Raw genomic sequence first — 24218 nt, forward strand, 5'->3', positions numbered from 1 at the left:
AGCTGTATAGAACACACCCGCATTATAACAAACACCCGACTGAGGCACTCTGGTGTAGGATACATTTGCTTTGGAAACGCATCTGCATGGCTCACCCATGAAATGGAACAACTCTTGTATGAGGAATTCCTGTGTGGAAATGTATTGGAAAGACCTGTACGCGACACGCCTGCATTTTAGTACACCTTATAGGACCCAGGTATATGGAAACGTACCCAGACGGGTGTATACTTAACTGCAACATACCTATGTGTGGGGGCAGAGGGGAGCTGTATAATGCATTCCTGGGTGGATTTCTGTTGAGAAAGACACCTGTGAAATGAAGGAAATAGCCTCGTATGAGGAACATCTGCATGGAATTGAGATCGAATGAAAAAAGACCTGACAACATGTGCATGAGGCACACTCATATTGAAGCACCTGGGAGCTTCAGTGGGGGGGGTGGGCAGGACAGAGGCTCATGTGAATTGAGGCCCACCTGTCAGGGATGTATTTGTGAGAAAATGCCTGTTTGGGGCATTTCTCTGGGAAAACATCTGTATCCCCCATGTTGTGGGGCACCTGCAAGAAAGAAAACATCTGTGAGGGGACCTCTAAGAGGCCATCTGGGCCACTGGCCACTAGGACCTCCCTAAGAGGCCATTTGTCTGGGACTCACAGGTGTGTTTGAGCACACCTGTTTGGGCAAAACTAAACGTGCCCTCGGTGAGGCTGTACTTTTCGATAAAGGACGGTGATAATAAGACCTCCACCCCCTGGGGACTCTAGGGTGAAGAGTAATGGTTAAGGGGAAATGAATCACTTTTAGAGTATAGAGCGATGGGTAAGAATTCCAGGTCTGGTTAAATCCCCGCTTTGCCGCTTACTGGGCATGTGGCCTGGGTAGAGCAGTTTAACCTTCTGTTTCCTCATCTGTGAAGTGGGAAAGCCAGTCCCACCTACCTTATAGGGTTTTGGCGAGGATGACGTGAGGGGTGAGTAAAAGGCCTGGATTGTGCAACGCCGTGAATCAATGTTAGTTGTTATTATTTTTCGCCAAGTGGTCTGGCCGCCCCTCCCCCTAATGGTGACTCAAGAAACTGCGCCCGAAATTAGTGGGAGGGACTTTCGGCAGGTGCAGCGAGCACGACAGGCTGGTGCCCCGCCTCCAGCGCTCGGCTTCCCGGTCTTCATCGGCACTCGCGCCTGCGACACTGAGATCCGCAGGTTGGTCTGGAGAGAGCAGTCAGCCCAGCGACTGGATCAGGCCGCGGCCTCTTTAAGACTGCCCAGCCAGCCCGAAGCCGCCGGGGCCCAAGGCAGCGCAGGGCCGCCGCGGAAGCCCCGCCCAGGTGGGGCGGGCGGGCGCAGCTCAGGCAGCTCTGGCCAATAGGAAACCGACTTTGCAGCCAAGCCGCACGTTGATCTTCCGTTTCCCAGTCTGAGTGGGACCGAAAAGGAAGGCTGGCGGGCGGGATGCAGGGTTTCAGGGAGAAAGCACAGCTTCCTGATTTTCTGTTTCTGTGGGCGAGTGGGGAATGTGAAATGAGCGCGCGGGCAGATGGAGGGCTAGATGATGTAAGGTTGGTTCTTGAGCATGTCTGGGAAAAACGAGAACTTTAGCGCCTAAAGAGAAATCGTAGGGGAGGGAGGTCAAGTGGAAAGGGATTACGAAACCAAATCCCTGATATCCCTCTACTACGCGCCCTTGGACAGAGGGTAAACCGAGGCACGCAAGGCGGAACTCTGAAAGCAGAGTTGAGTCCATTGACCTCTCTAGCCCCCCTCCCCAGAATGAACTCTGGTGCTTCCTGTGCACTACCAAAGCATCCCGACATTCCGCCCCACACCCGCAGCTCCGCCTCCAGCCTCCTCCCCCCCAAGCGGGTTGGGGGGGAGGAGACGCAAGTTCTGGCGCGGGCGGCGACGGCTAGCAGTCACCGCCTCCTGCAAGTGCCAGAGCCGGGCGGGCAGCGCGGAGGCTGCGGTGGCAGTGGCCGCGGAGCTGGCCCTGCGGGGCCGCGGGGGGGAGGGGGAGCCGCGAAGCCCCCACCGAGGCCGCCACCGCCGGGCCTCCCCTCCCCCCCCCGGCGGGCGCCATGCGGGGGGGCCCGGGCGATGCGGAGCGGAGGCAGCGCTGGGGTCGCCTCTTCGAGGAGCTGGATAGTAACAAGGATGGCCGCGTGGATGTGCGCGAGTTGCGCCAGGGACTGGCCCGGCTGGGCGGGGGCGAGCCGAACCGCGACACCCAACAGGTACCCCCGCCGGGACCCCAGCCTGGCGCGCGGCGCTCCGGCCCTGCGGGCGCCGGTAACCCGAGCCCCTGAATGGAGCGCCGCCGCCGCAGCCGGGGACTGCCTGTGGCTGCACTCCAGTGCGGGTGCCCAGCCTGGGCGTCTCCGTCCCCTGCCCCCTGCCCCGCGGGTCTGGGCCTAACGGGTTCGCCCAGACAGAGCCACGGAGGCTCCAGGCCTGCAGTTCAGCTGCCAACCGCCGGTCCCCAACCCACTCGCCGGTGCCTCGAGGGTGGGGGATGTCTTGCCAGCGAAAGGAGCCGATCCGCTCTCCTGCCCACTGCCCCGGACACACCCTCCTCTGAACTCTTTGCCCATCCAAGACATACCCTGCCCTGTGTCTCAGGAGACACACCCTTTCCCATCCTACCCCCCTCCTCCGGGCATCCACTGCCCTCCCAGCCGGCTGCCCAGCCTCTCTACGTTTACATTTCCCAGGCCTGCCCTCCCCGTCCCCCCCCCCCCCCCCCCGAGGGCCTGGCTTAATGCCCCAGGCTACCCGAGCCCGGTACCCAATCCTGTCCGAGGCCACCCTCAGCATGGGATATAGCAAAGCAGGAACTTGCTTGGCTATACTTGCAGGTGTCCCCTACACCTCTAGCCCTAGATGCCCCTGGAGTGTCTCTCTCCACAGCATCCTGAGACCTCCAGGACAACCTCCCACTTAACAGGTGGGAAACCAGAGGCCTGGTGGGGGCTCAGCTTAGATCTCTCATTGCCCCACAGTGCCCAGAGCTGTCTCTAAGGGGAGCTCCTGAAACTGCCATATGGACAGGGTTTTTTTAAGAGACAGCTGGGAAGACAGGCTTTCAGAGACAAGAGCCCAAGGCTACCTACCACTTCCCAGTTCTGTAACCTTGAAAAAGTTACTCGACCTTGGAGAGCCTCAGTTTGCTTGCCAGGCAAACTGGACAACTGCTTTCCAGCTCGTAGACCTACGGTGGCCTTGGGCATATTGCTGAGAAGTGAGCTGGCGGATGGAGGGGTGACTTCCCCTTAGGTGCTGGGGGCTCTGAGTTCCTGGGCCCTAAGCTTGTCATGCCCCCTGCAGATTGGGAGCAGCCTCCTGGAGCTCCCTCGTCCCTTCCCCCTTGCCAGGGCATCTCCCCTGAGAGTGACGCTGACCCAGGTGGTGGGCTGGACCTGGAGGAGTTTTCCCGCTACCTGCAGGAGCGGGAACAGCGCCTGTTGCTTCTGTTCCACAGTCTGGACCGGAATCAGGATGGTACGACCCAGGGATGGGCTGCGGGGGCCCTGGAGACACCAATGGGGTTAGAACTGGCACTGCTAGGAGGGGGAGGGCCACTTCTCCCTGATGACTCACAAGCTATTTTGGGAGTTCTCCTCACCCCCCAGCTAGGTGGTTGGGCCCGTGGGCCCATCCCACCTCCTTTCCCTTCTGGGATGCGACCCCTATTATTACCCTTAAGTTTCTAAGGGACACAGAGATGCCCCATATTGCCGCTGGATTCCCTATGAGGCAGAGACACCCCCCATAGCCTCTTCTGGGTCCCTAATATTGCCTCTCAATCCCCTATGGCATAAGGACCCCCATAATTATCCCTGGATTCATTTTTTCATTCATTCATGGAGCAGAGGAACCCCCCCAACATTGCCCAGTTCCACCTCTCTAATCCCAGTGGGTCAGTGACCCCCCCCCAACCCTGCTGCAAATCTCATCCTGGGTTCCTGGGTTCCTGGATCCCCTGGTCTTCCTAGACCATCCCCATTCTGAGCTGTACTATACCTGGGCTCCAGGGTCCCCCCACGCACACCCTTTTCTGGTCCCCTCCCCAGGTCATATCGATGTGTCTGAGATCCAGCAGAGTTTCCGAGCCCTAGGCATTTCCATCTCGCTGGAGCAAGCAGAGAAAATTCTGCACAGGTGAATAACTGGGGGTCCAGAATCCCAGGTAACTCAGTTCCCCAGGGCCCCTTGGCCACCTTGAGTCTCTAGGCCCCAGACCCAATCCCAGGGCAGGTGGAGCTGAGGGGTGGGCTTGGGAGTCAGGCAGATCCTGGACCAGATGCTTCACTTCTCAGAGCCTCAGTTTCCCCCTTTGTAAAATGGCGAGCTCTCAGCGCACAGGAAGTCAGTCCACCCCCAAACCAGCTGAACCTCACTCCTACACCCCCTGCCCAGCTCCTGCACTGATTCTATCCCTACCTTGCCCTGCACCCCCAGCATGGACCGAGACGGCACGATGACCATCGACTGGCAGGAATGGCGCGACCACTTCCTGTTGCATTCACTGGAGAATGTGGAGGATGTGGTCTATTTCTGGAAACATTCTACGGTGAGGTGGGGGCAGCTTTCCTAGAGTGGTGGCTGGGCCTTGCTCTGGTTTTCCCTGGGCATGGAGGGGCTGGGTCAGGAGTCTTGAGAAGGAAGAGCCACTGGGAACAGCCAAGGGATGACACTCTAGTCCTCTCTTCCTCTGATCAGGCTCAGGGGACTGGGGACCCATTGGGGGAGGTCTGTGATCTGGCTGGAGCCCTTCAGACCTGACTTTGGGGTGGGGTCCTGGGGGCAGACTGTGGGAGATGGGAGCACATGGAAGGAAGAGCTCACCAGACAGGGCACCCAGCCTCCAGCCTCCACCCACAGCTCCCCTTCTGCTGGCTTCTTTTTGCCTCAGTAAATGGTCTGCTGCTGAAAGGACTCATTAGAAAGCCACCTTCTTTGGAAAATCCACTGAGATCCACTGGAAGTTGGGGGAGGAGGTGCTCTAATTCCCCCGCTTCTGGGTGGGAATCTCTGATTGATGCTTCCAGTAGCATTTGATGGCATCTGTAGGGGAATCCACTTGTGGGATCTGGTGAGATTCTCTTGGGAGATCCAGACATTCCCACCCTGGGGATCCATGAGAGACTTGGTTGGGAAGTCTATAGGTGGATTCTAGGGGAGGGATGATCCCTGGGGACAGATTCCCTGTGGGATCTGCTGAGGCCCTGGGAGGGATCCACTGGTCTCCTTATATGGCAGGTCCCTGGTGGGATCTTGTGTGGCCCTGGAGGGATCTTCTGGAATCCTTATGTGGGAGATTCTTGGGTGCGATCCTTCAGAGGGATCTGATCAGCTCTGGAAGGAATCTTTATATGGTAGATGCTTGGGTAGGCTCCTTTGGTGGGATTTGGTGGAGGTGCCCAGGAGGGATATTGGGATCCTACATGGGAGTCAGGTTGGATGTTCTGCTGGGATCTGGTAGGGTTCCAAGAGGGATCTCCTGGGCTCTCCAAGTGAGATTTATCGGTGGATGCTCTGAGTGTCCTGGGACTCATGAGGGAGACACTCTCATTTAGGGCTGAGGTACATCTCCCTGCCTCTATGATGGTGTGACACCCCAGTCCCTGCCTCCTCAGGTCTTGGACATTGGTGAGTGCCTGACTGTCCCTGATGAGTTTTCAGAGCAAGAGAAGCTGACCGGCATGTGGTGGAAGCAGCTGGTGGCAGGTGCAGTGGCAGGTGCTGTTTCGCGGACGGGCACGGCCCCTCTGGACCGCCTCAAGGTCTTCATGCAGGTGAGGGGCCCCGGAAAGACCCACCCCCTCTCCTAGGCCTGGGCCCCAGAAGGGGACCCCAAAGCCACCTTATCTCCCCACGCAGGTCCACGCCTCCAAGACCAACAAACTAAACATCCTGGGGGGCCTAAAGAGCATGATCCGAGAGGGGGGCATGCGCTCCCTGTGGCGTGGCAATGGGATTAACGTGCTCAAGATTGCACCTGAGTCGGCTATCAAGTTCATGGCCTATGAGCAGGTGGGGGCAGGTGTGGGAGATGTGAGCTAGATGTGAGGGCTGGTGGGATTGGCTTGGGGGTGGGGGATGTCCGCAGGACCCCCAGGAGTGGACATCTGCTCCCCTGGGTGGTGCCCACAGCAGGACGACCTGAGGTCCTGTCCACCTCTGTGTCTCCCACTTTCAGATCAAGCGGGCCATTCGGGGGCAGCAGGAGACACTGCACGTGCAGGAGCGCTTTGTGGCTGGCTCCCTGGCTGGTGCCACGGCCCAAACCATCATTTACCCCATGGAGGTGAGAAGGAGGGACTCTGGCCGAGGCCCCTTTGCAGGGTGAGGGGCTTGCAATAACCACGTTACTCCGTGGTGTGATAGGCATTGGTATTGTAACTTTGCCTCTCCCTAATTTGGACTGGGGCTCATTAGAGCAATGCCGTTTCATGTGTAGTCTGCATGGGCATTGCAATTTGAGATGTGACTTCTAGGGACGGTGGTGGTGTTGATCATAACGATTTAGGCAGCAACTGTGGGGCCAGCTGTTTATGGACATGACTCTTGTAAGGATACTGATTTCCAGGCTGTTTGTTCCCAGGGGAATTATTTCAGGTTTCAGGTTGTGCAGTGTGTCAGGATTCTGAGTGATGGAAAGCTCAAATCACATAAATGAAGTCTGAGGTAAGCAGTTCAGGGCAAGTATGGTGGCTTCAAAGTGTTAGAGACCTTGGTTCCTTCCCTCTGTCTTGTTCCAGCACTTCAGAATGTAACACCCACCTCATGGACCAAAATGGCTGCGTGTGCTCCAGTCATCACATCCATATTCCAGTCAATAAGGAAGAATAGACAAAGGAAGGAACCACCTCCCTGCCTTTAAAAATACTTTCTGAGAGTCACACATGCCTGTTCTCCTGCTGTTTCATTGGCTAAGACTTAGTCACATGGCCATATATGTAGGGAAAGTGAGTGGCTGTGTGCTTGCTGAAAATTATAGTTTCTATTATTAAGGGGGGATGGGAGCAAGATATTGGGAGACCACAGTGGCCGCCATGCAACTCTGAGAGATGTAACCATTTCGAGGTATAGAGATTTGGGGATAGCGAAAGATTCTAGAGTAACTGGTTTGTTAAATTCAGGTATTGCCAGGGTAGATCCTTCTAGGAGTAGCTGTTTCTAGGTGTCTTCACTGCTGGGTGTGGTGTTTCTGGAAGCAGTTTTCCCAGGGATAACCGGGGTCCTCCCCAGGTGCTGAAGACACGGCTGACCCTGCGCCGGACAGGCCAGTACAAGGGGCTGCTGGACTGTGCGTGGCAGATCCTGGAGCGAGAGGGGCCCCGCGCCTTCTACCGCGGCTACCTGCCCAATGTGCTGGGCATCATTCCCTACGCGGGCATCGACCTGGCCGTCTATGAGGTCTGTGGGCAGCCCGCCCCCCCCTTTTCTCTCCCCTCTGGGATTTGCCCATGGGACACCCCTTTCCCATAGGGTTGACTCAGTGAACCTCCATAGCTAGGGGTGGAGAAGCGCCATGGGCCTTGGGATCCTGGGGAACCCCTTCAGCTGTTGGATTCCCCGACTCTTTCACTTTTACCACTGTGAGAATTCTTCCCACTTCTGTGTGCAGTTCAGCCTTGCTGGGCCTTGGGAACCCAGGAAGATCAGGGACCACCGTAGCTCACAGAATCATGGGAGAAAGTGAATGTGAGCTTCAGAGATGCCTGTCTCCCCAGAGCATGTACTGGAGCCGGCCAAAGTCTTCTTCAGGGCCTGCCCATTTCATAGAAACCACACCCCATGGCCAGCATCTCAGGGCCTTTATCAAGAGAGGCAGAAATGGGGGGGGGGGTTGACTTCTCTTCCAAGGGTCATGATTTTTCTCTTCTCCTGGTGGGATCGCCAAGTTCTTCCAAGTAGCACAGCCCCAGATGTCCCCAGGCATCCCCCAAAGTCTGTGTGTCCAGGACAGGGCTAGCTTCACAGGCAGGGGGCCAGTTCAGTCGCCAAGGGCCCCACGCTCAGAGGGCCTGGCTCTTGGTTTAATGCCCTGCTGTTGCCGTCTTGAAATCCCTAATCATCTTTGGACGAGGGACCTTACATATTTTTATTTTGCCCTGGGCCTCACAAAATGATGCAGCCGGTCCTCATCTCCAACACTCCGCACCTGCCATCCGTCCCTGACTTACCCAGCACCCAGCACCTGGGTGGCCACATGAGACAAGACCACCACTCATTCACTCACTTGCTCAGTCATTCACTTGCTCACTCAGCAACAGTTTACTGAGCATCCCAAGGTACGGGGACAGCATTAAATAAAAACAACGCAGTCCTCGCTTTCCTGGGGCACCCACTCCAATGAGCAAGGAAGTCAGTCCACGGGCCAACAAGTAGTTTCAGATCCTGCTAAGTTCTCAGAAGAGGGTAAAACAGTATGTGTAATTGAAAGTAACAGTGGGCAGGAGGGGGTCGAGGCAGGCCCCTGAGAGGCGATGAGCAAGGCCGTGTGAAACAAGGCAGAGGGTGCGGAGAGCGCAGCTCCAGAAGCAGCACTGGATTTGGCCTGTTGGAGGAGTGCAAGTCTTGAGTGGCTGGAAGGAACCGAAGAGTCAGCAAGAGCTCAGTGATGTGGCTGGTTTTTCCTAAGTGCAAGACTCAGCCACTGGGGGCTATGAGAAGAAATTAGACCGAACTTTATTTGATCCATTCTTCACCCAAAAAGGGAGCTGGGAGGTCTAAGTGGTTTGAGAAAGCCTGTGCCCTCTTGGAGTTTCAAAATCTATGTTAGTCCCTTAAAGGCTCTGAGAAGTCTGCAGAAAAGCGATTTCACTGGGTTTTGGGTTTTGGTGTGTTTTTTTGATTTGTTTTGTTTTGTTTTTTGGCCCAGTGTAGGCCATGCTTACGCAGTCTTCAGAACTTCTTTTCAACAGAACACCTCTTAAACACCCATTCAACACCTATTTGGCAAATCCTGCTCCAGCCCCCAAAGAAGGCTCTTAAAATTGCAAGGCAATAATGGTGAACACTTGCTTCCAAGGCGCCCACTCCTTGCCCAGCCCGGACATCACTAATCTATCCCAGCCCTGAGTCCCTCTCCACACACTTCCAGGCAGCTGTTACCAAGGGGTGGGAAGTGACATAGGAAATGAAACCTAGGAGCCATCCCAGTCCCAGAGCAAGAAAGAAGGTCCTCGCAGAGAGGCTTCATAGGGATTGGCTGCCCGAAAAACCAAGTGCACCACTCTGGACTCCAGTGTGGCTCTGAATGTTGACTCCCACCCTTATTCTGTGGCTATGGATAAGTAACTTCCCTGGAGCCTCATCTTCTTGTCAATGAAATGGAGATGGTGGTGGTATTTGTCTTAGTCTGAGGTCCTCTGGAAGCAGGGATGTGAGAGCACGTGGTTTGGCAGGAAGGTAAGGTAACCAAAATAAAAGGAGCATTCGTTCCCTAGGGCTGCCTAACAAAGTACTGCAAACTGTGGGGGGCTGAAAGCAACAGACATTTACTGTCACAGTCCCGGAGGCTGGAGTCTAAACTCAAGGTGTCGGCAGGGCCACACTCCCTCCTAAACCTTAGAGGGACATCCTTCCTTGCCCCTTCCAGCAAGGGGCATCCCTGCAATTTCTGCCTCTGTCACCATGTGGCTGTCTTCCCCGCTGTGTGTCTCTGTCTTTGTATCTCCTCTTCTTATGAGGACATAGGTCATGTTTGCTTAAGGGCCCACCCGACTCCAGGATGACCTCATCCTAACTCTCCACACCTGCAAAGACTCTATTTGCAGATAAGGTCACAATCTGAGGTCCTGGGGGTTAGGACCCCAATATATCTTTTGGGGGGATGCCATCGAACCCATAAGGGCATGTTATCAAGCAAGTTATCATGGTGGGCAGATGGAGCTCAGTCCCGGTGGGGGGCCTCTGGAGGCAGCATAGAACGTGCCCCTCCCCACAAGACGCAAGGGAGCTGGGGTATTGATACACCAAGTCAGTTGTCTGCTGCTCGCTGCTGGGGGGGCTGGGGGGGGGCTCAGAGCAGCCTTACCTGGGTCCAGCAAGAGTCCTCAGGCAGAACTGTGGATGCTGGCAGTTGGGAGTCAGCTGATTTGAGTTGAATAGGATACGGGTGGCGTGTCCACACTGGAGAGCGTATTAGTTTCCTACGGCTGCTGTAACGAATGACCACAACCTTAGGGGTTTAAAACAGCGCATGTTCGCTATCTCATCGTTTTGAAAGTCCGAAGTCCAAGATGGGGCTCAGCGGGCTAACATCAAGCTGTTGGCGGGGCTGCCTTTCTTCCGGAGGCTGCAGGGGAGAAGCTGTTGCCTTATCTTCCCCCTTCTCTAGCAGCTGCCCGTTTGCCTCGGCTGGTGAGCCCGTTGTCCATCTTCAGAGCCCGCCGCACAGCATCTTCCAACCCGTCCCCCACCTCTGCCTCTATTATCCCCTCTCCTCTGACTCTTATAAGGAGCCTCGCGATGACATCGGACCTGCCTGGATAGTCTAGGATCATGCCCCATCTCAAGGTCCTTAACTTAATCTCAACTGCAAAGTCCCTTTTGCTGCATGAGATACCATATTCCCAAGGACAAGGGCATGGGCAGAAGGGGGGCGCTGTCCTCCCGCATACCATAGAGGGTCAAGGTGAGGCCTGAGTGACAGGACGCAGGTACCGAGCTCGTGGGGCACCTGGGAGGCACCGAGCGCTCAGCTAGTACCAGCCATCGGGGGGTGCAGAGACCAGCCAGCGGGGCCTCCGAAGCCAGGGTCATGCATGGTGTTACCCAATTCCGATCCAACCCACACTCTACTCTCTTCCTCGCCCCCACCAGACCCTGAAGAACCGGTGGCTCCAGCATTATAACCATGACTCGGCCGACCCAGGCATCCTCGTGCTCCTGGCCTGTGGCACCATCTCCAGCACCTGTGGCCAGATAGCCAGCTACCCCCTGGCCCTGGTCCGGACCCGCATGCAGGCCCAAGGTGAGGCCTGGGCGGGAGGATGGCGCGGGGAGAGAACATCACCACTGGGGCCCCACCTCCCCATCCCCAGCTCCTCCTCCTGGCTAGGCAAGGTCCCCAGCTGGGATCCTTCTGGATTTGGATGGCCTTCACTAAAGTCCCTACCTTTCTCTGGGCCTCAGTGTACCCATCTGTGACACTGGAACGGGAGCCCTTTCCCACCCCCCTACCCGCCCCACCGAGCGAGGAGAGCAGATGCAGCGAGTACTGGAAGAGTGCCCTAGCAGGCTTAGCTGGGAGGGCTGCTAACTTGAGCTCTGATTTGCAAGGCTGGATTACAGTGAGGAAGGCAAGGCGAGGGAAGATCCGGGTACAGGGGGGTGGGGGGCAGGCTGGGTATGGGTTTATTGTTTTCCTCGTAGGTTTCTTTTATGGGTTCTCCCCCCACCAAAACACGCACACACACACACACACATTCCTGAATCTGTTTCGGGAGTTTCCTTGGGAATTTTAGCATTTGTGTTCTGTGATTTTCTCTGGGGGTGTATCAGTGCATAAACCTGGGTTCTCGCCCTCCAAGAGCTCACAGGCTGGAGAGGAAGCAAGATGCTGAATAAATCATTCCACAATTAAGTATGGATCTAGGGTTGAAAGCAGGATAAGAGAAAGAGCCAGACTTAGACTGGGGTACCAAGCAGGGCTCCCCTGAAGAGCCTGCTTTGGCATGAAGGTTGGAAGGCAGAGAAGAGTGAGCTAGGAGAAGAGGCAGGGAAGTGAGTTCCTGGCAGAGGAAATGTCTGTACCCTCTCCCACCACACACACATATACCTTCTCTGTTTCTAATCATCCCCAAACTTGGGCCCTCAAGACTGGGGTGAAAAGGTGAGCAGCCGTTTCCAGAGCCAGGAGAAGTCCCGATTCTGAGTAGTAGGTCTCACTAAGCTAACCCTCCTCCCTCGTGCTGCAACGGCCACAGGCCCAGCCCTGGGGAGTAGGAGGGGGAAGTAAGAGGGGCCCTCTCGCCTCACCTGGCCTCCCCGCCCCCCCCCCCAGCCTCCATCGAGGGCGCCCCCCAGCTCTCCATGCTGGGTCTGCTCCGTCACATCCTGTCCCAGGAGGGCGTGTGGGGCCTCTACCGGGGCATTGCCCCCAACTTCATGAAGGTTATCCCGGCTGTGAGCATCTCCTATGTGGTCTACGAGAACATGAAGCAGGCCCTGGGGGTCACGTCCAGGTGAGGGACCCAGAGCCTGACCCACCCCAGATCCCTCACCCCAATCATGACATCCCCCACACCTCAGCCACTGGAGACTGATGGCCCAGCCAATGGATCCCAGGGCTCCCTATACCAAATCGCAGGATCCCCACACTTTACCCACTGGGTCCTACACCCCCATATCACATGTACTGGCCCCCCCAACACACGGGGTCCTGGACCTCTATGACTTAACCATGGGATGCCCCACAACCCAACTAATGGATCCTGATAACCCAATCACAGGAGCACACATCACCATACCTAAACACCCAGACCCCAGCTCCCTCAGGCCCCAGATCCAGCACTGGGTCCTAGATCCCCAAAACCACTGGCGGATCCCAGATCCCCATGCTTCCAGCCCTGGATCTCCAAGCTCCACCACTGGATTCTGGATATCAAGAAGCCTCAGCCACCGGATCCTGACAATGCAATGCCTAGATCCCGGGGCCCCAGCCACTGGATCCCAGATCCCCTCACCCCAACTACTGGATTCCTGAATTCCTTTACCTTGACACTGAGTCCCGGATCCCTCTGCTTTGACTACTGGATTCCCTATATTTCAACCACTACACCCTCAACCCCCAACCACCGGATCTCGGATTCCCAAGCCCTGACCGGCTGGATCCTGGCTCCTAAATCCACAATGTGAGCCCAACGGCAGAGCGAGTGGGTCCCAGCGACTGCGGCTGTTGGACCCCAAATCCCTTCACCACAGGCACTGGAAGCTGAAACCTCACCCATAGGAGGTAGACCCCCCCCCTTCCAAGCACTGGATCCCAGCCCCTTAACCTCTGGATTCTGACCAGAATCCTCCCAGGCACTGGATCCTGAATGCTCAGACTCCAAGTCTAAATAGATCCCAATAGGCCCATCACAGCATCCTGGATCCCCCCGTGCCCCTGTCCCAGACACACCCCAGAGCCCAGGGCCCTCTGCCCATGACACAAAGCCCGGGGTCTAAGGAGCCTGTGGGAAGCCTAGGTCCTGGCCTCCTGCTTCCAGAAAACCCGTGGGACTTGCCATCAGTCCTGACACGGCTAGAAGCTGGCAGCTGGGGAAGGAGATGCCCCCCCTCCCACAGCCTAGACAGAGCCTCGATACCCCCACCACCTGCCCAGCATGGCTGCACCTCTGGTCTGTGGGGAAACCGCCCCCCCCAATGCTCCCCACAATGTTCTGCGGTGTCTTCCGTTCCCTTCCCACGTTTAGGCTGATGATAACCTCCAGTCGCTCTTTCCTGGGGGCTGGCAAGGGGTCAGTCTGAGGCCGGGGACACGTTAAGGAGACTCTCCCCAAGCACACCCCAGTCTCTTCCCCAGGCTTCAGAGTTGGGAGCCCAGAGCAAGTCTACACAGACTAGCCTTCTCTGGAGCCAAGCGTCCAATTATGCAAAACAAGCCAAATCCCCCAAACTCACTCCAGGTCTATTTTTCTACTAGAGAGGAGCAGACATTCCTCCCCGTCAGATAACCCGAGCCCGCAGCACCCCCCACGGCCCTGTACATTCTGCACTTTAGAGTTGGGTTCTGAGCTTAGCATAATTGGGGGACCCCTCCCATCACTCCTCCCAAGTCCTTGGGGAACCCCATGAAAGGACTACAAAAGAGCAACTGGGTTGTTTGGGGGGCTGGAGGACCCCCCCCCGTGGCTTCCACCTGCCCCCACCTACACCGTGTCCCACCTCCCCGCCTGTGTGTGTTATTTCAAAGGAAAAGAACAAAAGGAATACACTTTCTAAGCTCTTTCATTGTGGTTTTTACTGAAAGGGGGTGGGTCGATGTGGGACCACCTCAAACTAACCCCAGGGAAGGGACATGGGCCATCCTCCATTGCACACAGTGCCAGGAGACCAGGAAGTGACTTCCTCGGTTTCCGTAGCTGTGAAGTGGGGGCAGGGAAAAGCCCACATTCATGGGCCCTTTTTATTTTTCCTGTATTCTAATTACATAAGGATATTTGTTTCCCAGGGCTGCTGTAACAAATTACCACAGACCGGGGGCTTAAAATGACACAGTTTTTAGACTGATATAATTTTTTATTGTGGTAAACTAGACATCACATACAATTCACCATCTTAACCATTTTCAAGGGCACAGCTCAGTTGAGCACACTCACCCTGTCCTGCAGCCACCCCCACCCTCCGTTTCCAGAACTTTCCATCTCCCCACACGGAGACTCTGTCCCCATGAAGCACAGACTCCCCACCCCCTGCCCCAGCCCTGGCTCCCACCCTCTCCTCTCTGTCTGTGTGGACGGGACTCCTCTGGGGACCTCCTGGGACTGGGGTCCTGCGGGATGTGTCCTTCTGGGTCTGGCTCCTCTCACTGAGCAGTGTCTTCGGGGTCCCTCCACGTCGTGGCAGGTGTCAGGATGTCCTTCCTCTTTAAGGCTGAATAATATTCCAGTGTGTGGATGGACCATATTTTGTTTATTCATTCATTCATCCATCAGTGGACACTTGGCTTGCTTCCACCATTGGCTATGGTGAATAAAAAACAAGAGGAATTTATTGTCCGCCAGTTCTGAAGGCTAGAAGTCTGAAAGCAAAGCGTCAGCAGGCTACGACCCTCTGAAGACTGTAGGGGAGGATCCTTCCCGCCTCTTCCGGCTTCTGGCAGTTGCCGGCACACAGCGTTCCTCGGCTCGTAGACCCAATCGGTCCGATTTCTGCCTGTCTTCAAATGACCAAAATTGTTCCTGTCACCATCTTGTGTTTTCAGCTGCTACCATTGGGGTAATTTCTTAGGCAGCAGTGGCTAACTGATACACATGCGCCTACATAGATATGATTTTCCACACACTCAAAGATGGACTTAAGCCTTGCTAACTATTTCGTATCTTTACTTCCTTTGAATTATGTCCTGAGGATCATATTCCCAGAAGCGGGATTGCTGGGTCAAAGGATATGACGATTTCCGGGTCATGCCCCCAGAGAAATCATCTGCGATATACACAGCTACCAACAAGGAATTGGCATTCCTAATTTTACTTCAGTCATCCCAGCACAGAGTGTTACCACTTTGATTTAATCAGGCCAGTCAACCACTATTTTCTTGTCCACCTTCTTACATCCCATTACACCGTTTGGGCCTCAGGAACTGACATGTGGTGTGATATCACACAGACTGCTTTTCTCTTTCTGAGTCTCCCCACCCACAAAATAGGGGATGTTATCACTGACATCTTTAAAGGGAAAAGAACTTACATTTATTGAGCAAGTACTCCATACGCTGGCTCTGTGCTAAGCCCTTTGATGCGTTATCTCCCTCACTTACTCATCATCTATTTACCAGACACCTGCTTTGTGCCAGACCCGGTTTTGTGAAACACACAACAATCATTGCTCTCATAGACCCCACACTCCAGTGGAGAGCGACAAACAATAAATAACACACGTGAGTGAATGTATAGCCAGGTAGAAAGCAAAGGCACTATGGATAAAAATAAAGTGGGGAAGCAGAGTTTACATCTTTTTTTTTTTTTTTAACATTTTATTTATTTGAGAGAGAGAGAAAGTGAGAGCGAGTGAGCACAAGTGGGGTGAGGGGCAGAGGGAGAAGCAGACTCCATGCTGAGCAGGGAGCCCGACGTGGGACTCGATCCCAGGACACGGGGATCATGACCTGAGCCGAAGGCAGCTGCTTAACCGACTGAGCCACCCAGGCGCCCCCAGAGTTTACATCTTAAATAGAGTTGTCAGAGGAAGCATCAGGAAGAAGGTGACGTTTGCATGAAGATTTAAAGACAGTGAGGGAGGGAGCCATGGTGATGTCCAGGAAAACAGCATTCTAGGCAGAGGGAACAGCCAGTGCAAAGGTCCTGGGGCAACATCATGCCTGGCGTGTTGGAGGAACAGGGAGGGGGCCCATGTGGCTGGAGCAGATGGGCAAGGAGGAGAAAGGGAGGAGGGAAGGGCAGGGAGGGGACCGGGCAGGTCATACAGGGTCTTGTGGGCCACACGGAGGACTTGGGCTTCTACCCCAGGGAGATGGGAGCCCAGGAGAGCTGTGGGCAGAGGAGGGCAGGACCTCACTGCGGTGCTCACGGGCGCCCTCTGGTGGTTATTGTGGGGAGCACTGACGGGGGGCAAGAGTGGGAGGACCCAGAGTGGAGGCGACTGCACTGGTCCGGGTTATCCATCACAGGGCTGGACCAGGGTGGAGGCCACGGACATGGTAAGCAGCAGCCAGATTCCGGATTTATGTTAAAGGTGAAGCCAGGATTTGATGACAGAGTGTGGGCATGAGAGAAAAAGAATCATGGATGACATCAAGATTTTTGAACCAAACCACATGGAGGATGGACGCGCTCTCAATGAAGACTCATTGCAGCCTCTTGACACAATGTGGTAGTTTATCATTACTTCCAATTTACACCTGGGGAAACTGAAGCTCAGAGAGGTAAAGCAAGTCCCCCAAGGCCACACAGCAGGAGTTGTCCTAGATGGGATTCAAACTCAGGCTGCCTCCAAATCTATGCCTGTCTCACCTTGGGGACCAACTGTGTCTCTCCCTCCCAGAGCTCCAGAACCTTCCCACTCTCCCTCACGTCTATCTCCCATTGCCATGACAGCGACACACAGTGCATTCATTTCCTACGGCTGCTATAACAACCACAAACATGGTGGCTTCAAACAACACAGATGTATTATTCTAGAGGTCAGAAGTCTGATACGGATCTCACTGGGCTAAAATCAAGCTCCTCCTGGAGGCTCCAGGGGAGAATCTGCTTCCTGGCCTTTTCCAGCTTCGAGGGTCGGCCTGCACTCCACGGCGGGTGGCTCTCTCCTCCATCTGCAAGGCCAGGAACGGTCGGATGAGTCTTTCTCACATTGAACCCTTTCAACACCGACTGTTCTGCTTCCCTCTTCACTGTTTGAGGACTCATGAGGTTAGACTGGGCCCACGCAATTCGTCCAGAATAATCTCTCCATCTCCCCGTCAGCTGGTTAGTGCCCTTAAATCCTCTGGCAAATACACTTTCCCCTTTGCCACGTAACGTGGAGCGTTCACAGGTTTGGAGGGATTTGGATATGGACATTTTGTGGGGGACACTCTCTGCCCACCATATCCAGTGAGGTCACAAGGGCCTCTGTGACCTCATCATGCCCTGGTGCCCAAATTTACAAGCTGGCCCCTCCCACATGGCTGCTGGATGGGCAAACCTGTCACCAGGGATTTGAACCTAGGTGTCCTGACCCTCCAGCTGCCATGGGAGCCCAGCCCGAGGAAGCTCAGAAGCCTTGCTCGAGCGTCCAGACCCTGTTTAAGAGGGTCAAAGCCTTACTCGCCAAAACCCCACCACCTCCGACCCTGCCCCCACCCCCCTCCCGGAACCCGGGCTGTACACATGTGTATGGGTATGTGTTTGGGCACGTGCGCGAAAATGTCCTGGAACATCTCCCATCACAGCAGGTGAGCTTGAGCACGGCAGGCCTACCGGCACCTCCGGCCTGAAGGCTGGCGTAGAAGGCCGTGCTGCCTGCCCCCTCTGCATGACCCACTCCCCTCCAAGCAGACCTGGATTTCCACCTTGAAGCAGTGGGGACCAGGGTGGGCCTTTCACCAGGAGGGGCTTCCTGGAGATGCGGGGAAGGAGCTCCAGCCTGGCTGAGTACGGGTGGGAGCTGGGTCTGCCCCGCAGGTGCTGGACACAGGAGAGCAGCTGATGGTCCCCGTGGATGTCCTAGAGGTGGATAACGAGGGGGCCCTGTGGAAGTTTCTGCTCTCAGGAGCCACGGCTGGGGCGGTGTCCCGCACTGGCACGGCCCCTCTGGACCGAGCCAAGGTGTACATGCAGGTGCGCGGGGAGCACAGCTCTGGAGCCTCTGGGGTGGGGCTGGATGGAGGCAGAGCTGATGGGGTTCAGGATGGGGGTGAGTGTGCAATTGGAAACAGGTGCGAGGGTGGGGCTGGGACGCGGGTTGGAGTCAGGAGGAGGCTGAATGGAGGTAAGGGTGGGGGTTGAAGTTGGGGATGGTGCTGGAGCCAATGGGGATGGAGCATGAACTTGAGTTGGAGGAGCCGAGACAACCGTACCAGGGACAGGGTGGGTTGGGGATAAGGGAATTGAGGATGGGGTCTTTGGATGGCTTTGAAGGCAAACTAGAACCGGTAAGGAGAGGAAGGTGAGGAAGGAGATGAGCACGTGGGTCTGTGTCTGAAGGTGAGGAAGGAGATGAGCACTGTGAGGCCAGCTGGGAAGGGAGCGGGAGGAGGAATGGGGTTGGGTGGCTGGGGACAGGATGGGGTTGAGCTCCAGGCTGGGATGGAGGCGATCAGGTGGGAGGCTCCTCACAGGGCCAGTGGCCTCCCTATCCCCAGGTCTACTCCTCCAAGACTAACTTCATGAACCTGCTGGGGGGGCTCCGGAGCATGGTCCAGGAGGGGGGCTTCCGCTCCCTGTGGCGGGGCAATGGTATCAACGTCCTCAAGATTGCCCCCGAGTACGCCATCAAGTTCTCCGTCTTTGAACAGGTGGGTGGGGGAGACGGAGAGGCCCACTTTGCACAGTCCTGCCCTTCAACCCAAACCTCTCCTACACGCCCTCTCAAGCCCAGATCCTTACCCAAGACACACTTTCACCCTCTGGCCCCAGACCCAGGGTGGGTTTCAGCTAGGAAGAAGGTCAGCAGTTCTCTCCTGTTCCTCTCTCCTGCCCCAGTGTAAGAATTACTTCTGCGGAGTGCATGGATCCCCACCCTTTCAGGAACGTCTCCTTGCTGGCTCCCTAGCTGTGGCCACCTCCCAGACGCTTATCAACCCCATGGAGGTAAGAGAACATCTGCCCTGTGGAAGATGAAACAATGTGAAAATTAGCTACCAGCTGTTACCGCTTCCTCCTCGTCTTCCCCTTTCCTCCTCCCCCTCGTCTTCTCCTTCATGTGAGGTGCGTGTCCAACTTGTGTTCCAGATGGCTCCCCAGTCATCTCAACAACTATTTACTGGTTGGGTCCTATCCTTTTCCCTTCAAAGATCCAAGATGCCACCTGTGTAATTTACTAAATTCCTGTGCATATTTGAGTGTATTTTTGGCCTTTCTCTTCTTCCTCTGCTATGTCTGTCCAGGCACTAATGTCTTTTTTTTCCTCTTTTGGCGGGGAGGGGGGGTAACAATTAGATTTTATTTTGTACAGCAGTTTTACAGAAAAATTGAGCAGGAAGTAGAGTTCCCACACACACCTCTCCCCACATACACAGTTACTACTATTAACATCCTGCGTGGGGGAGGGAGACGTTTGTTGCAACTGATGAGCCAATATCGATACATTATTATTAAAGCCCATAGTTGCCTTCAGGTTCACTCTTGGTGTAGTCCATTCTGCAGTTCGTACAGATGTATACGGACACCTACCCCCCATTAGGGTGTCATATAGAGTAGTTTCACTGCCCTAAAAACCTTCTCTGCTCCACCTACTCACCCCTTCTGGCTTCTCCCCTGAATCCCTAATCATTTCATTGTCTAGTTTTACCTTTTTTTTTTTTAATTTTATTAATTTAAGTGATCTCTACACCCAACGTGGGGCTAGAACTCACAACCCTGAGATCAAGAGTCACATGCTCTTCCGACCGGGCCAGCTGGGCATCCCTATAGTTTTACCTTCTGTCTTTAATTTTCGAGGCTTGACCTTACTCTTTCTCATCCCCCATCCCTGCTTTTCTTTATCGGTTTCCAGGTTACTCCCACCGTGGTTTCCCATATAAACTTTAGAAGTAACCTACCTCTAGTAAGTTCAGAAAACAAAGTCACCTATTGGTATTTTTTACTGGGATGGTATTCAATTTATAAATAAGCTTAGAGATTCCCGCCATCTATGAGGCCAGCTCTGGTATCCAAGATCATTTCTATTTGTTCAAGTCTCCTTTTATGTACTTTAATGGTCTTTTAAATTTTTCTCATATAATTCTTGCCCTTAACTAGTTAAATTTCCTCTTAAGTCTATTTGTGTTCTATTGCTGCGTAACAAATTGCCACAGACTCGGTAACTTAAAAGGATACAGATTTACTATCTTTTGTTTGTCTGTGGGTCCCACCTGGGCACTGGCTAGTCAGGTCCTCTGCTCAGGGTTTCATCAGGCCAAAATCAAGGTGTTGGCTGGGCTACAGTGAACCCACCAGAGGCCTGGGTCCTCTGTCAAGTTCCTTGGTTGTTGGCAGGATTCAGTTTATGGTTGTAGGACTGAGGTCCTCAGCTCCTAGAGGCCACCCACTGTCCCTGCCATGTAGTCCTCTCCACAACAATCAGCTTGTTTAAGACCAACTGAAGAGTGTCCTGGATACTCCCAATCGGTCTGATTTCTTCTGTCTCTGGCAACAGACTCTTTTATTAAAGGGCTCACCTGATTCGGTCAGGCCCACCCAGGACAATTGGTCTTGCTTCACTTAAAACTAATTGCTTAAGGACCCGATACATCTGCAAAATCCCTTCACTTTCATGAAATGTAACTTCATGTCATGTAACTTGACAAGGGGAGTGATACCCAATCATCGTCCCAGGCCTAGCACACTGTCAAGGTCAGGGTGGGAGGGGAGGTGGGCATCATATGGAGCATACATATCAGGGGTGGGAAACTCGGGGACCACCTTAGAATTCTGCCTACCGCACTGGGTGTTCGGTTTTTTGGGCAATTGTAGAGCTGCCAATATTTTGATATTGGGGTATTTTGTACAAATGACTATGTCTGGCTTCTCTTGGAAAATTGGCAAACCTGGCCACCCTGTGGAGTCTGCACCCCCGTGGCATGATGTCTGGCTGCCGCTGGGTGTAAGCTGTGACTCCGCTCTGTCCACGCCACTTCCCTTATCCTCTTGGCCTCCGTCAGCACTTGGGCTTCTGAACCCTGGGTTGAAAGCACACATAGGCCAAGGAATCGCATGGCTCTGGGTTGGAAACTCAGCTCTCTGCACTCCTGAGCTTCCACTTCCTCAGCTGTAGGACGGAAATGCCAGCCGCCGCTGAGGGTCAAGAAAGGGGCATGCAGGGTGGCCAGCGGGGGCTAGTCGATGAGGGTTGATGAGAGCATTCGATCAGATGAGCCACCTCCCTCCTCGCCCTCCCCAGGTGCTGAAGACGCGGCTGACCCTGCGCCGGACAGGCCAGTACAAGGGGCTGCTGGACTGTGCAAGGCAGATCCTGGAGCAGGAGGGCACCCGTGCCCTGTACCGCGGCTACCTGCCCAACATGCTCGGCATCATCCCCTACGCCTGCACGGACCTGGCTGTCTATGAGGTGTGGGTCCCACAGAGGGGTGCCAGGGCTGGTGTGAACGCAGGCCCGTAGTAAACTGCCTCCTGACCCCCTTCTCTTGCAGATGCTCAGGTGCTTCTGGTTGAAGTCAGGCAGGGACATGGAGGATCCCAGTGGCCTGGTCAGTTTGTCATCTGTGACGCTGTCCACGACCTGTGGCCAGATGGCCAGTTACCCGCTGACATTGGTGCGCACCAGGATGCAGGCCCAAGGTCAGACTAGCCCCAGTGGCCACCGTGCATGCCCCTCCCCTTAGCCTTGACTGAACTTTCTCATCCCCCAAAAGTGACTCCCAAACTGACCTCTAAACCTACCAAGACTCACCCCTAAATCTGACCCCAACCCCAAATTAACCCTACAAACCACTGAAATGAACATCTCCCAACTGACCCCCCCCAAACACCCCCCAAATGCAACTCAGGCCCCCACACCATATTTCAAGACATAGATTCCCCAAATGCTCTCCCAACTTCTCCAAATCTGACCCAGCCTGTATTCCTAAAATTCCTAAATTCGCTAAACCTGACCCTTAGACATCCCAATGTCATAACCACTTCCTCCACTACCCTGTATACTCCCCAAATGGACTCTCAGCCCCTAAACCAATCCACAAACATCCAAACAAGTCCTTGGTCCACTACCCTAATCTTGAAAATATCCCCAAACCATCCCTTAGCACACTTCCCAAATCTCTGGCAGATCTTAGAAGTTCCCTCCCAAATAAGCGTGAATGTTTTCTAAGATGTTCCTGAAAACAAATCCTGAAAACTCCTGCCTGAGTTGATCTCTCTCCCCAAACTGACCAATTTCCTCTAAGTCTTCCAAACTCCTTCCCAACGCTGACCCCCAGCCCCCAGCCCCTGGCTTCACCCAACCCCCAACATTCCAGCCCCCCCCCCCCGGGGTGGCCCGATCCTCTCTGGCAGAAGCCCTGAGCTTGCCCCTGTTCCCGCAGACACTGTGGAGGGCTCAAACCCCACCATGCGCGGAGTCTTCCAGCGGATCCTGGCCCAGCAGGGTTGGCCGGGGCTGTACAGAGGCATGACTCCCACCTTACTGAAGGTGTTGCCAGCAGGTGGCATCAGCTACGTGGTGTATGAAGCCATGAAGAAAACCCTGGGTGTATAGGCAGTGGCCAGTCGACACACCCTGGGCAGAATGGACAGGAGGATCCAGGGTCCCCTGGCCCAAAGAGCCCTCCAGGCTCAGGCCCAGGGGGGCAGTTTTTGTCAGGGGAAGCAGTCTGGGGGCCTGGGTCAGAAGATCCCTGGGGATCCTTCCCGAGGGTGCAGCCAGGGACTAGTCTGGACTCCCGTTTGGCTCGTTGTGGCTTGTCCTGGCTTCAGGGTGAAATGGTGGACGTGGGGACAACCTGAAATAAAGAGTTTCTGCTGGATGTGTCTGGGATACCTGCGTCCAGGAGGGGAGCTGGGTATCTGGAATCTCTGGGGCTAGACTAGGAATCCGTGGTTTCAGGGCGTGAGCTGGGGACCTGGAACACCCGATGTCTAACAGGGAGCTGGGCGCTTCGGATATCTGTGTCCCAAGAGTGGAAGCTGGGCGCCTGGGATCCCTGGGTCTCGGAAAGAGGCCTGGATATCTTGGGCCCCTTGGTCCTGAGTAGGAATTGTAAACCTCCATAACGCCTGGGTTCAGGAGAGAACTGAGGGCCTAGGATTGGAGCTTGGAGCTCAGGTCCCCAGACCTTGTGAAGAGGGTGTGGGGTGTGGAATTAGGGTCCTAGGAGAGAACCGATGGCCCTAGACCCTTGAATTCTGGAGGGGAACTGGTTCCATGAGTCCTGGAAGAGAAGCGGGGGCTCTAGAATCCTGGGTGGAGAAGAGAGGGGGATACAGGGGATCCCTGGGTTCCCTGCTGCTCTCGGCCCACCCCACCCCCGGAAGCATCCGACCTCCAAGGCCTCGAGCAGGCCACGTGTTCGGCCTGCCCAGCCAGGCTCCTGGGGCGCTAACCTAGACGTCAGGCCTGAATTCCCCTCAGCCGGTCGGCACTGCCCACGTCGACTGCCATTCACTTTCGCTACGGCTAATCCCCTATCGTCGTCTGGAGGCCGGCTCCGCCCCAATGCAGCTACGCTTCCACTGGCTCCCACCAAAACTGGGCCCCTTTACTTCCTTCCCTGCCATTTGTCCAGAGCGGTGTCCGTCACCTTGCACCCGCCCCCGCCGCCCAGCCATTGGCTTAGAAATCAAGGCTAGAAGAGGATTCTGGTTAACAGGGAAAGCAATCCAGTCAAACCTAAGCGCGTCACCCAGACTTCGTCAGGGATTGGATTAAGTTGACTGCCAATCTGCGCAAGACCCGCCTTCTGCGTGTCCTCATTGGCTTGCGTACACGATTATCTCACCTGGCGCCTGCCCAGCCTGTTCAAAGGGGCCTTTCGGCAGGCCCCTCCTTCCTGTCCACTTGACTCTCCGGAGTCGTCAATCCAGTTCTGAAGTCGCCCCGTAGTTCTGGAACTCCCGCTTCATTGGGCCTCCTGCCCTCTCGGGTCGCCTCGATTTGCCCGCCCAGCACCGGCAGCCCGAAGCCCACTGCCTCCGAGAGCTGTCGGTCACGCGGCGCCTCCCGCCCACTGCCTCTCGCGGCACTCCGATTGGTCGCTTGCCTCCAGAGGCCGCGATTGGTGTCCCAGGAGCGGCGGCCGCCTCCGATTGGCCTGGCTGCGCCGTCCGTCACGCCGGCGGCGGGAGGAGGCGTCCCTCTCCCCCCTCGTCGTCTTCCCAGCC

General features: G+C 55.3%; 2 protein-coding genes and 1 long non-coding RNA gene across 9 annotated transcripts; 2 read left to right on the top strand and 1 right to left on the bottom strand.

Annotated features, from left to right (window-relative positions):
* The first annotated feature begins 1937 nt into the window (after positions 1 to 1937).
* On the top strand, positions 1938 to 16415 carry SLC25A23 (solute carrier family 25 member 23). Of its 4 annotated transcripts, none has more exons than XM_036120653.2 (11): positions 1938 to 2234; positions 3372 to 3498; positions 4071 to 4158; positions 4459 to 4570; positions 5637 to 5795; positions 5881 to 6033; positions 6200 to 6307; positions 7252 to 7419; positions 10834 to 10984; positions 12017 to 12197; positions 12564 to 13968. In XM_036120653.2, exons 1-11 carry the CDS (start codon positions 2079 to 2081, stop codon positions 12868 to 12870), a joined length of 1710 nt encoding a protein of 569 aa, XP_035976546.1. In that variant the 5' UTR covers positions 1938 to 2078; the 3' UTR covers positions 12871 to 13968. The 4 variants fall into 4 exon arrangements, with proteins under 4 accessions (XP_035976546.1, XP_035976547.1, XP_077912941.1 ...); XM_036120654.2 differs by having other exon boundaries at positions 12580 to 12865; XM_078056815.1 differs by lacking the exon at positions 12564 to 13968 and adding an exon at positions 16367 to 16415 and having other exon boundaries at positions 1939 to 2234.
* A 141-nt stretch (positions 16416 to 16556) lies between these two features.
* On the bottom strand, positions 16557 to 24111 carry LOC144379247 (uncharacterized). The gene is made up of 3 exons (XR_013441913.1): positions 23837 to 24111; positions 18789 to 19009; positions 16557 to 17014 (listed from the first exon to the last, which is right to left on the bottom strand). It is a non-coding gene; the product is annotated as an uncharacterized LOC144379247 (long non-coding RNA).
* On the top strand, positions 16982 to 22862 carry SLC25A41 (solute carrier family 25 member 41). Of its 4 annotated transcripts, none has more exons than XM_036120661.2 (7): positions 16982 to 17111; positions 17865 to 18020; positions 18545 to 18697; positions 18885 to 18992; positions 21283 to 21450; positions 21533 to 21680; positions 22424 to 22862. In XM_036120661.2, the coding sequence occupies exons 1-7, from the start codon at positions 17037 to 17039 to the stop codon at positions 22594 to 22596; spliced, it is 981 nt and encodes a 326-aa protein (XP_035976554.1). In that variant the 5' UTR covers positions 16982 to 17036; the 3' UTR covers positions 22597 to 22862. The 4 variants fall into 4 exon arrangements, with proteins under 4 accessions (XP_035976554.1, XP_035976556.1, XP_035976553.1 ...); XM_036120663.2 differs by having other exon boundaries at positions 17006 to 17635; XM_036120660.2 differs by having other exon boundaries at positions 17006 to 17168.
* Positions 24112 to 24218: the final 107 nt, after the last annotated feature.

The sequence above is a fragment of the Halichoerus grypus genome, chromosome 1 (assembly GCF_964656455.1).
Source record: "Halichoerus grypus chromosome 1, mHalGry1.hap1.1, whole genome shotgun sequence".
NCBI lineage: Eukaryota > Metazoa > Chordata > Mammalia > Carnivora > Phocidae > Halichoerus > Halichoerus grypus.

Coding starts and splice junctions, on each gene's coding strand:
- SLC25A23 (XM_036120653.2), top strand. CDS start 2,079: ATGCGGGGGGGCCCGGGCGATGCGGAGCGGAGGCAGCGCTGGGGTCGC. Junction 4,571..5,636: donor ATTTCTGGAAACATTCTACG/GTGAGGTGGGGG, acceptor CTGCCTCCTCAG/GTCTTGGACATTGGTGAGTG. Junction 5,796..5,880: donor GCCTCAAGGTCTTCATGCAG/GTGAGGGGCCCC, acceptor CTCCCCACGCAG/GTCCACGCCTCCAAGACCAA.
- SLC25A41 (XM_036120663.2), top strand. CDS start 17,432: ATGGGAGCCCAGCCCGAGGAAGCTCAGAAGCCTTGCTCGAGCGTCCAG. Junction 17,636..17,864: donor AACATCTCCCATCACAGCAG/GTGAGCTTGAGC, acceptor TCTGCCCCGCAG/GTGCTGGACACAGGAGAGCA. Junction 18,993..21,282: donor CGCTTATCAACCCCATGGAG/GTAAGAGAACAT, acceptor CGCCCTCCCCAG/GTGCTGAAGACGCGGCTGAC.